At 45.0% G+C, this 12,912-nt stretch overlaps 1 protein-coding gene across 1 annotated transcript in view; it reads right to left on the bottom strand.

Annotated features, from left to right (window-relative positions):
* The window catches only part of LOC311234204 (uncharacterized protein), a 49,940-nt gene that overhangs the window by 12,696 nt on the left and 24,332 nt on the right, over positions 1-12,912 (bottom strand). The window contains exon 3 of the mRNA XM_084321328.1: positions 7,350-7,494. Within this exon, the coding sequence (XP_084177454.1) occupies positions 7,350-7,494 (145 nt within the window). The remainder of the gene's footprint in view (positions 1-7,349; positions 7,495-12,912) is intronic.

The raw sequence follows: 12,912 nt of genomic DNA, 5'->3' as shown, positions 1-12,912 counted from the left end.
ACAATATTCATGCTGCAAAGTCATCCTCTAAAGATAGACATTTAGACTAGAGGCAGGCAGGCGATATGCTATATAAAGAGTAGACTACAAAAAAAATGCATTCAAACTTTTTTTTTGTGTGTGTGTGTGTGCGGTAATACCGCGGCGGTAGGAAATATTTTGCAAATGTGTGCGGTAAGGAAAACATCAATACCGCGGCAGCTCTAGGAGGAAGCGCATATTGTTATTTTGTGGACTATATGCTTGAGTAATGTAAATACCTTTCTTTTGTTATTTCTGTTTTATTAAGCTATGTTATTGTATTAAGGAACACAGTTTGACCAGTTTTAGTGTTTTTCCAATTTGCTGTGACGTTACAGGTAGTAAATAAAATAGCGGATGCCCTTCACATCTGAGTATTTGTCTTGACAACGCAGATCTTTATACACCTGCCTATCTAGTATCTACTGTACTATGACAATATGACATTACCATAGGAACTATTTGGAGTCAGTAGAGATATTGTGAATACATCATGTCTGTGCTGTCCAAATGTAATCATTTCAGTATCCTCTAAAACTTTCTAATTGACTGAAAATGCACCAAAATTGCACCAAAATGAGTTGCAATTTGGTAAATTCCAGTAAATATTGCAATATCGAAACTCTTGAGTATCATAAATGGATTCAGCATCCCGAATAACCCCCAAAACCCCTCCAACATTGTTGAAATTGATCAAGTAGTTTCCGAGATTTGTCCATTTAGGTGATTATGCAAATGTTGGCCAATTGTGCAAATAAAAAAAATTGCCCAACATGTACAACTTAGCATCCGGCAGTTTCTAAGTACTGGTGACCCATACTATCCATATCTATCATAAAAGTTTGGTGGTTCCAAAATTTCCGGGTTCATTGTGTTGGCAAATAGACTAACCTTGGCGTTACCATAGGGAATGAGTCTGAGATCGCCAAAGTGCAATACCGGCCGCATCCAGCTAGACGGCGGTATCAAGCACCCTATGAAACCTTGTATATTGGCCTGTGCGTCGATGAAATGTCTCAGGGTCTGCTTTTTTTAGCGGTTATAACAGTCGGATTGAGAAGAATCAAATGCTGCCGATGCATGATGTGTGGTGGATTATGTTGGCGATCAATACTTGGAATCACGATCAGACAATTGGAATATTCTTTTTGAGGTACATCCTAGTCAAGGTAAGGGCTATATGATATCAATCTTGCGTTGATCCAACCATGCCTTCACCTCGAACTGAACGTGTGTGTAATGTTACTCCACAACATATGCCGTTGGTGACGATCAAAGCATCAAAAAACGACCCCCCCCCCCCCCCCCCTTTCATGTATTCATGATGAAACATAATACCTATGATATAGATTTGATTTGAGAATAATAGCTGGTCCAGGCAAGAAACGGCAACAGTTATAGTATAATACACGCATAAGGCTATTCCTCAGCATTACCCCAGACCGATCTAAAAACATACTTATATGCACCACGGTATAATGCGCGAATGTATGCATGGACAAATTATTGACCGGAAGAAAGTCACTGTCAAATGACCATAGTATTGTATCCATAGCTATAATATAGAATATAGTTATAGCTCTACAAACAAGGTGATGGACTTCTATCTTTTAAAGCGTGGCAGTGCTTAAGACGGGGCCCGAAAACAGCAGTCAATGAGTTAATGCTAGTAACACAATATTTATGTTGTTTTCAAGAGCCAGAAATATTGACTTTGAGGCTACGTTTAGACGAGCGTTTTGTGAACAGAAACCGCAAAAGTCGTCTTGCGGTTTCACTTTTAATTTTGCGTTTAGACGAGCGTTTTGGGGTGGAATTCTCCGTGCAGACGAGGCTGTAACGACAGAGCCCCGCTGTCACACGATTGGCGCATATGTCACATGACGTGCTGTGAAGACCCGCCCTACTCTGCCTCTGATTCGCAGACTGTGGATGGGGAATGTGATTGGACCAAAGCAGAGTCACTCACAGACCGTGGGTCCACTCACGCCGCGGGACACATTCTTGTGTTAACCCTTTCACTGCCACACGACAGCCGGTTGTGTGATAGTAAAGGGTTAACCTTCTGTCGTGTGGCAGTGAAAGGGTTAAAAGTACTGCCAATGTCCAGGTCTCGTCCAAATTCGTCTGGTTTGCCTCCGTCGAATTGGTGCATCAAAAACTTGATGCAGATAGTTTATGCGTCTTCTCTGGTCGGTAATGCTGTATGTAAATAGTTGTGATAGGCGCTGGACTGATTCTTGTGTCTTTAAAAGTACTGCCAATGTAGCCTTCAAGTGATCTCTGTTGATATAGTCAGACATACTTGCTTTGTTTACGTCTCGGCTACTGGCGCTTACCTGCTACTTGTGACATAAGCAGTACGCGCGACCAGAGCCGTGACAACCCTTTCGTCATCGTTTTAACAGATTTATACGGTTTGACAGTTTAGACGAGAGCGCAAAGGTTGAGTTTCTAGGAATTCCACCCTGGAAGGTAGTCTCACTTTTTTGCGGTTTCACCCCGTAAAAACGCTGTTTCCGTATAAACGAAAGGCACATCCGAAAAAATATTTTTGCAGATTCACCTGCTAGCGTTTCCGTCTAAACGGGGCCTTAATGTGCAGGTATCTACTGTCAGAGTCACTGAGTATAAATATCTTGGCCTGTGGCTCTACGGGAAATTTACATTTAAGTTCCATGTGGATAATCTTGCCTCTAAACTGCGACAGAAAATTGGTTTCCTGTACAAGAAATTTGGTTTCCTGTACAGAAACAGATAAAATGTTCCTCTAATTAGTAGGAAAATAATTGTTGTTCTTATCAGTTTTGGAATATGGTTATGTAATTTATAGGCATGCTGCGGCATCAGCTCTTAAACCTCTGGATTCTGCATATCAGTCAGCTCTTAGCACATTGGGTGCCACGCCCCTTTGACCAGATAACCCCTTGAGTGCCAGCGCTTTATTCAATGGGAGGTCGGGGATATTTGCGAACGCTTAAACTATATCTTAAAGTATGGGTCTAAAACAACCCTCGCTTATCAATGACTTGCTTGCAGTCAACATGTACGAAACAGATTGTTTTTTCATTGGTACATTTCCGTTTTGAATAAGAGTATAGTTTCGGAGAGTTCTAGTAATTTCAGAGAAATTCCGCGATAATAGCCCTTTAGTGGAATACACAAAACACGTCGAAATTTTTCAGCTGATTCATGAATCGTTTTCAAATAAACGCTAGATTATCGATAGTATATGTGTACTTATGGACGCTAGAGAAGCGGGCTGAAAAATCCATTATCCATGACCTGGTCAGCGCTAACGTCATACACGCACACACAGACACGTTGTGATCGATATGAAATAAACATCTGATTAACCCAATACTGGTAAAATAGAGTCCTTACCTCACATCAGATGTTCTGCAAAAAGATTAATCCAATTACTGATCGCCATTCCAAATATTGATCGAGTTTATTGATCCAACGCTATAGTCCGAAACACATAATCGACGCTGCTCTGAGGGTCCTCAGTCAATCTGGTAACACGATACTGCATGCCAGAGATAGGAAAACCCTGGACCGGACTTTTTTTCTGATGCACATGGCCACCCAATCCAATCCAATCCAATGATGTGCATTACCAACCGGGAGACGATAGGCGGCGGTATTTGCCCTTTTCGAGCTCAGACCCATTCACAATGATAACGTCAGGCTGGATGGATGAAAAATGAATGGATATCGCTAATAAAAGAAATAATCAAATAACGAGAAAACTCGTCATTGGCACCCAACGCATGGCAAGTTAGGACGACTAATCTTGTCGTTGGCACTCAGTGTTAATGGTGACAGATACGATACTCACCATTGTGTCCTGTATGATAGGGTCGGTTGGCCTCCTCTTGCAGAAAGGCGCAAAAAACACTGGTATTTATTTATTTAGATTTTTTTAATTATTTTAGAACATCCTTTTTTTTAATATTATTATTTCTCTTTTGTGTTTCATTTTCTGTGAATATTGCTTTTAATATGTACCGTTTACATTTGCACAATCGTCATTTCTGTAAATGAGGGAAACTTCAGAAGCTTAAGATTTTTAAATAAAGGTTGAAATGAAATATCTGCAACCCTGTTATATATCGTATTTGCTTATCGCCTCCCGCTCTGAGCCTTATGAGATACCCCTTATCTCCTATGGTACCTATTGTACCCCAACGAACAACTAAATGCACCCACACCTGAAGGAGCCCCCACCCCTATGGAGGCGTAGCCTATATAACCATGACTCTGGTCACCAAACACTCTTCCTCTATTTTCGTTCCATCGTATCGGCTGCGTGCACCATACGTAACTAGCAGGATGAAAAAGATCAGAGTCATAATGTTGAAAGCTTACCGGAGGTTGCTGGCCCCTGGCATCTTCGAATCATGTTTTCTGCGACACGACGGGCCTATGTTGATGTTCCTCGTCTGATGACAGCAGATCAAGGTTCAGCTGTACAAGATTGGCTGTCGGGTCAGCTTGTACCCAGGTAGGCCCTGTGTCTTCAGGCATGGGTATTAGTGTTAGTAATGCTGGTTTGTTTTGTTACACAACCATGTTGTGTGTTGGCGCCGGGGGCAGGATGGTTTGGTGAACGTTCACTGCAGTGAACGGTTTCCAAACTGTCTTGGGCGTGCTGCTAAACATCTAATGCTATGCTACATGCTATCGCTAATGCCACATGCTACCACTACTGCTACATACTAACTGCTACGCTGTTCTAATGTCTCCGCCGTGAGATGTTGTCACTTCTCCCTCCTCTTGCCCGGTTCATCAATGAAGGTCAGTCGGTGGCTGTTGTGGTTTTTTTTGCTGAGTCCTATTTACCTTTTTTCGGGTAAATGGGTTGACAACAGGGTAGGCCGTGGCTAGGTAGCCTAGCCAGGTATGTTACCTTGTGTTCCGGCGGGGTCTATGGAACGGTGTCCCCATCTGGGGCCGATGCGTGAGCTCGGCGGTGTAGCAGTAGAGCTATATTACTGCAGGATGGGACTTAACGGCGGGTTATGGCTCAGCTGGCTAGTTCCTATCCACATTGGCGTCGGGTAGTGGGGCTATGGGTCCAGCCGACATGGTAAACATGTTGTGTATCTGTGCGCAGGCGGTTGTTGATCTGGGTTCCACATCGCCTCACGCTAGGCTGTAGTAGTATAGGGGCAGGGCCGCCTGGGAGAAATGTGAGGCCCTGTGCGAATTTAAACGTGAGGCCCCCCACCCCCTGAGGCGGCCCTGTGTATTGGGCTATTGTTTCGTTCTGTCACTCTGCTATGAGAAGGTCTGTCTTGCTACAGCTTTCTCTCCTCTCAACCATTCATACTGACGGTCAATCGGTATACTGGGGAGTAGTGCGGGGGGGGCTTTGTTTACCTTTTTTGGTAAATGGGCTAAGCTAGGGCTGGTGTGCTGTTGTGAATATTTTGAATGAAGGCGGGACTAGTTCGCTCTGGTCCGCCTCCCCTTAACGTTGTGTATATGGGTTTGCTCATTCTACAGTATTTTGTGGTTTAGTTCTTTTATTCATTTAACCCTTTCATGGTGCACACCACAGTGGAGGTTGCTGTTTGCAACCACCACTGGTGCTCCGTGTTAGCATCAGTCCTTTGCTTTTGACATATTGAAACAGTGCCCCGCCCGGCCGACGCCATGGGTGGGTCGGCCTGGCGAGTGGCTGGTGGGCTGTTAAAGCCTGTACCGCCACGGTATGGAATTGGCAGCGATTAGAACTGTGTTCGAATTGCTGTTTTTTTCTATTAAAAAAATAATTGTGTCTGGTGGCGGGGCCTTGAGGGCCAGCCGACGTCGACACATCGCGCAAGGTTTTTGACGTCATTAGCTTTGACCCAGCCGCAAGCTATAACCGCTCAGGGTTCCCCTCTCCGCAGGGGATTTTGGTCTTCTGCTGGAGCGCGGGCGGTATTGTCCTAGGCCCTACACCGCCTCACACCGCGCAGCCAGAAGAAGAGAGCATGGCCTCGTCAGCGGCGATGACGAGGCCCTCGATAGGCGGCCATGTTTTCCCTCGCCGGAGGTATCCTGGGCGTTGATTCGACAGGTGTCCACAAGGCCGACAGCCTTGGCGGCCGAGGGATCGGCCATGTAGGATGGGTTCGGCTTGAACAAACAAGCAGTCACCGTCCTGCCGCGAGCAGCCCGCTCTCCGATCACTCCCTTCCCCAACACCAGCGGAAAAAGTGGGCTCTGATTGTTTCCTTTGGCTGCGGGCCGCGTGCCTTCGTTGAAGCGCGGGCGGCCCCCCTTTCGCTTCTCATGGGGACAGGGGCTGACACCCAGTTGATGGCTGAGCCTGGGTCTGTCCGTGAGAATGTTGTGCTGTCAAGCGGCTCCCACACCTTAAGCTGTGTTGGTTGAGCCTGGTGTTACGTCTGTCAACTTAAGTGTTGTCAGCAGGGGGGCTCGAAACCTTTTGAGGCACACAGTGCGGGCTTCCCCGGCCTCGCCTTCGCCAGGCCAGGTATCATGTTGGTGCCTCCCACTCCTGAAATATTGGCAGTGGTCGCAGGCACGCGTGATTTGGGGTGGTAGTAATATCACTGCAGGGCTACGGTGTGTAGGAACCCATGGGGTCCTTACACCTTGCATGTCCGGCTGCAGAACAACTCCTCAGCATGTTCTGGAGGGGTGTTCAGTGGGGGGGCTTTTTTCATCGGAAGCCCCCCGTATCAGACCGGCCCTTTCTGTCGGGGTCCCCCATTGGGTGCGATTGCCTCGTGGGTGGTGTCAGGGTCAGATGTCCCGACACGGAACGCGCTGCTCGCACGGTTCCAGGGTTGGCTACGCACAGCGGGGGGACCGGGCCAACTATCTACAGTTCCTGGCGGACCTGCGCCACGTGACGGCGGGTGCGTTGGGAGTGTCATCACATATGACTACGGCAGTACCATATGTCGAGGTGGATGGAGAGAACGCTGAGGCGGGGACTTGTGTTTACACAACCCCACCTGTTTTCAGGTTTGGTACAGACCCTATTGTCAGAACGAGATTTGGCGAGGAAGAGTGTTTGGTGACCAGAGTCATGGTTATATAGGCTACGCCTCCATAGGGGCGGGGGCTCCTTCAGGTGTGGGTGCATTTAGTTGTTCGTTGGGGTACAATAGGTACCATAGGAGATAAGGGGTATCTCATAAGGCTCAGAGCGGGACGCTCAGCCAATACTAATATAACTAGGTTATATACATAACCTATCGTTAATTGTGCTGTTGCCTGTCTTGGCTAGGACGCACTTGTAAAAATAAATGTCAAAAAGATCTCAATGTGAATTATTTTTTAAATGAGAGCATTTATAGCCTTACCTCCTCCTTCATTCACAGTTCCTTTAAGTCCTGGTGTTTTAATGCAGTCCACCAAGTAGACAGATAGTTCCTTTAGTTCCAACAGAGAGCGGTGACTGCAAGACGCCATATCCTCCACTGTACTGGATATCAGTGGGGCTGTGGCCTAAAAATACCAGATAAAAAACAGTAACAATAAGAGTCTTGCAAAGTACAACGTTCACCGTCCACAGAGTAATTGTAGATGGACAGGTTTGGCTTTTTTTTTTTTTTATGTTAGACATGTCTCGTCACTGGTACTTGATGATGAGTCACCTTAAAGGGATAGTTCAGAGTTGTGGACATCAAGTGGTATGAAATACTATTTAAGCATTACATCACACGCAGGAGTGGTTTGTGACCAATAAACCATGCCTAGGGGTGGTTGTTAGGCCCGAGGCGCAGCCGAGGGTCGTTAGACCCCCCTAGGCATGGTTTATTGGTCACAAATCACGACTGCACGTGGTGTAAAGCTTTTATACAACTGCCAGATTCATCCAACCTTATTTCTATACAATAAACACATTAATCGAAGATTTATTGAAAAAACCATCCGCCAGAAAAAGTAGTTCCCACAACTCCATGTGGAAGCAGCTTGAAGTGCATCCAACCAAACTAACACATCCAACTGTGTATTATTGGAATGATTGAGAGAAGTTGCCTCATGTGGAAGCAGCTTGAAGTGCATCCAACCAACTAACACATCCAACTGTGTATTATTGGAATGATTGATTGAAAATTTTATTACCAGATGCAGAATATAAAGTAGGTAAAACAAATTAAAACGTTTTCTTTGCCCTATAGGAAAAAAACGTTTTCTTCGCCCTATTTTTTTATTTATTTCTTTTAGCCTAAACTTAACCAGTTGGAAACCAGGGGTACAGTAATAAAATTAGCAATCAACCAATCAATCAATTCAATAGACCATGCTCACTTAAAACAGCGCTGCTTCTCTCTCAGTCTGACTCCCCCGCTGTTGCAGACAGGAGTGTGTGTGTGTGCGTGTGCGTGTGTGTGTGTGTGTGTGTGTCACAGTGTGTGTGTGCGTGTGTGCGTGTATGTGTGTGTGTGTGTGTGCGTGTGTGTGTGTGTGTGTGTGTATGTGTGTGTGTGTGTTTGTGGGTACGCCAGCGTCGGACAGTGTGTGAGAGAGAACGCTGCAGTCAGAAAGTAGGAAGGAAGAAATTTAAATCAATCAATTAATCTATCAATCAATCCGCGATTTTTCTTTTGTTCTAGATTGAGTCAAGACCCATCAATTACATCATCCAACATTGTTTAAAATACTAACACATTCCCCTTGACAGAATCGCTTCATATTTAGTCGTTATGGTGCTTTCAACATAACCATTTATTGTCCGCGATCCTGTTTTCTCCCGGAGTGAGCCGGGGAGGGTTATGTGATTTGGTTGTGGGCGGGTCCTGAGCCCAGGACCGTGGATTGTTGTCAATAAAGACGTGTGAATGGCCAATCAGAATCGAGAAATTTGCATGCCGTTGTATAAAGTAGTATAGTTGATGCAGTGCCCTCAGTTTACACACCGAGTCTCGTGGTCTGAGTTCTGACCTGACAGAAGTTTTAATCACCCACAGCAGAAAACAGCGTGCCTCATTTTCTATGCTTCAAGACCCAGCATTTAGTGACTACCTCACACTGAGACTAGTTCAACACATCATGTCACTCTGAAGCATTTAGTGACTACCTCACACTGAGACTAGTTCAACACATCATGTCACTCTGAAGCATTTAGTGACTACCTCACACTGAGACTAGTTCCAACACATCATGTCACTCTGAAGCATAGGAAATGTTTTCTGCTGTGGATGATTACAACTTTTGCCTGCAAGTTATTGTGTGGTGGAATAACACTTTTTTGTCTCATGACCTCGTTTGCTGCCTGTCTGAAGCTTCCCGGTTCACTCAGAACGAGGCCAGAACTCAGACCACGGTACTCTGTGAGTTAAGCTAATGGCATCGCATCAACTATACCAGCGGTTCTCAACAGGGGTTCCCCGGCACACAGGGGTTCCGCGGAGAGCTGCCAGGGGTTCCACGAGATGCCTGGCAATGTTCTTTAAAAATATAGAATGACAACAGTCTTATTTTGAAAATCCTATAGCGGGTCTCATTTCTGACCACGCGCAGCTCCAGCTAAATAACTAGGCTCCGAAAGCTAGCAACATTTAGGTCATTATGATACTCTTATTTTGAAACTCCGTGGTGTCGTGACTCATATCCGCTCTACAGCACACAGCCAATAAGGATGCATCTCAACACAGCAGGCTGAGCAGTGAGCTTAGCGTCTCTCAGCTCAGCAGTAGTAGCGTACTCTGGATCTGGAATGCGGACATTGAAACACAGCAAGGATAGTGTTTTTGCGACCCAAAACAAATCCCTGCCGTTTTATTCCGCAACGGGTCAAATGCATATAACATGCTTTGCAATCCTTGCCATTCCTTTGTGGCCACGTTGTGTTTAAGACCGGAATTAATGTCCCTTTAGCATAAGCTAACAACAAGCCCTGTTCAGAGCGACAGAGAACAGCAGGGTGGGGACTTGGAAGGAGGACTGGGAAGGAGGGGGGGGGGGGGCATTCTCCCTATATGTGTGTGCGTTTGAAAATATATGATGAAGTCAGACTACTATATTATATTGATAGTAAATGTACTGAGGGTGGACAGACAGATTATGTTGATATTTAAACATAAAAAATACAATACATAATAAATGTATCCATGATCATCATGCAACATAAAACAATTGCAGGAACGGTTTGGGAGAGGAAGGTGTTTTAGGTTGCGTGTTCCAAAAAATGTACTTAAAGTTTAAAGCTCAATATATCAAAACGTGGCACTTTATAGTGAACAGGCACTTTATAGTGAATCCAAATTATTTTTTGGATTACAGAAAATTATCCCTAAAGTGCTATCTGATGCAGCTGCACTGTTTTCCATGAAAATACCATATTTGGATAAGTTTGACCATTTCTAAAAATCTTTAAATCATTAAGTCACTCTGGATAAAAAAATACTTTACAGACAACATTGAGACAAAGCTTCCTGACACATCTCCATCCAAACTCTTGGAAGAACTCATTGAAATCTCATCTGATACCACCTGGAGAGCTAGTTTCAGAGTGTGGTGCTGAGTACCAAGTATCTCATGATGCTGCAGTTAAGGTGTTGATACCATTCAGCCCCACATATCTGTGTGAAGCTGGCTTTTCATCCATGACAGCTCTGAAAACAAAATATAGGGCCAAGTTGAGCCTTGATGATGACATGCGTGTTGCCTTGTCAAAGATCTCCCCACGTATTGACCGTATTATTAGCCAGCAGCAGCTAGAAATGTCCACTGAGTGAACGAGTGCTTATTTTCTGTATTTATTTATATTTTTTGAGAAATGGTAACTTGGTGATCCTTTTCTGTATTTAAAAAAAATACATGATTTTCTGTTTTTGAGAAATTGTCAAACTTATCCAAATATGCTATTTTTATGGAGAACAGTGCAGCTGCAACAGATAGCACTTTAGTGATCCTTTTCTGTATTAAAAAAAAAACACATGATTTTCAGTTTTTTCTTAAATAAACATTATTTTGAAAGCAAGCACTTTTGTCATCAGATTCAGACAACTTTATTGATCCCGCGTGGGGCAATTCATATTTGCAGATTCACCAACAAGCAACAAAGACAAACAAACAACAAAACATCTCAACGACAGCACGGCAAATAAAGAATCATTGTATCATCATTGTAGCAAAAAAGACAGGACCGAAAAAGTCTTTATCGTATGTAGGGGTGCCCTGGAATATTTTATTGAACACAGGGGTGCCTTGGCAGCAGAAAGGTTGAGAACCCCTGAACTATACTACTAGCTAGGGCTGACCTTCGAATTTTTTTTTGGCAATCGAAGCTTCGGGGCTGTTGTAGTTTTGGCTGGGTTCCGTATAGCAATAACTGGACAACACACACAAGCTCAGTTGGTAGCCACAGCAACAGGTTTAGTGAGCGTCAGGTCAGGAATGCACTACAGACATCATTAGTCGATCACAACACTCTTCAACACGCTGCTCTTAATCGAACCTGAGTACCATATATCACATCCCCCTTTATTAAGGAAAAGTTATTACTTTTAGTAAAAGTTATTACTCTCTTACTGCAGAACAGAATTAGCAAAATACTTCAATCACTTTTCCCAATAGCTTACCAACAGGAATAATGTAACAAATAATAAATTCATATTGTCAGTATCAGTTGCTTGGGGCCAGAGGTTCCAGAACATAGCCCACCGGTGGAGCTCAACCTTCAGCGTTGGCTCGTGTCATAATCGCTGTCGCTGTATCTCACAGGCGGCACGACAGCTCTCCCAGATCTGGTGCGGCATGTAGGGGAGTCGCCCGTGCTGGACTGGGAGGGCTGGTTCTGGGCAGGCGGCTCATCCCGCAGAGTCCATGGCTCGTCCCGCAGAGCTTCTGGCTCGTCGATAGACTCAGGATCAGCATACTCAGGATCAGCATTCTCAAGCAGACTTGGATGAACCGTCCTCAGGTGGCATCCGTTTCTCCTGAAGATCACGCCTGCCGGTGATTCCACACTGTAAGAGCGCGGCTCTACTCTCTTGCTCAACACGACAGCAGGCTTCCAGCCTTGCCTTGTTTTCATGTGTACTGTGGTTCCAGGAGTCAGTACAGATAGTGGTCTGGTTCCCACATTGTAGTACTTCTCCCTTCGTGCCTGCAGATGTTGGAGCCTGTTATGTATGTTACTTGGGGTGGATGGCTGCAACACTGCGCTGGTGCACGGCAGCGGGCTCCTCAGGACACGTCCCATCAACATCTGCGCTGGGGAGACATCTAGGCCTGTCACTGGTGTATTTCTCAATGACAGCAAAGCCAGATGCGGGTCAGTGCCTGTTTTAGCTGCCTTCTTCAGTGTGCGTTTCACCATTTTTACCATACTCTCTGCCAGGCCATTGGACTGTGGGTATCCAGGGCTAGAGTGTGTGATCTTGATGCCCCATTCTGCAGCAAACTTCTGCATCTCACAGCTCGCAAAAGGAACATGATCACACACTAGCTCTTTGGGAATCCCATGTCTGGAGAAGACTGACTTCAGCCTTTGTATGACTGAGTGGGCAGTCTTGTCTGGTAGGTTTAGCACTTCTGGGTACTTGGTCAAGTAGTCAACAATCACTAGATAGGATTGTCCATGCAGCTCAAATATGTCAGTCCCCAGTTTCATCCATGGCAGTTCTGGTATCTCATGTGACTGGAGAGGTTCTCTTTGATTTTGTGGCTGCATCTGTTGACATGTGGCACACATTTCCACTTTTTTCTCTATGTCTTGTGCCATTCCTGGCCAGTATAGGACCTTCCTGGCATGGGCTTTCATTCGCTGGACACCTTGGTGTGCAAGATGCAATTTATCCATGATTACTGCTCTCATGCTCTGAGGAATGATGATCTTGTCTTCAGTTATTACTACACCATCTCTGATGCTCACTGTGTGACGCATCGGCCAGTATTGGTGTAATATGCCATCAC

The sequence above is a fragment of the Notolepis coatsorum genome, assembly GCF_963971535.1.
Source record: "Notolepis coatsorum genome assembly, chromosome: 9".
Taxonomy (NCBI): Eukaryota; Metazoa; Chordata; class Actinopteri; order Aulopiformes; family Paralepididae; genus Notolepis; species Notolepis coatsorum.
This window is presented reverse-complemented; position numbering and strand designations above follow the sequence as displayed.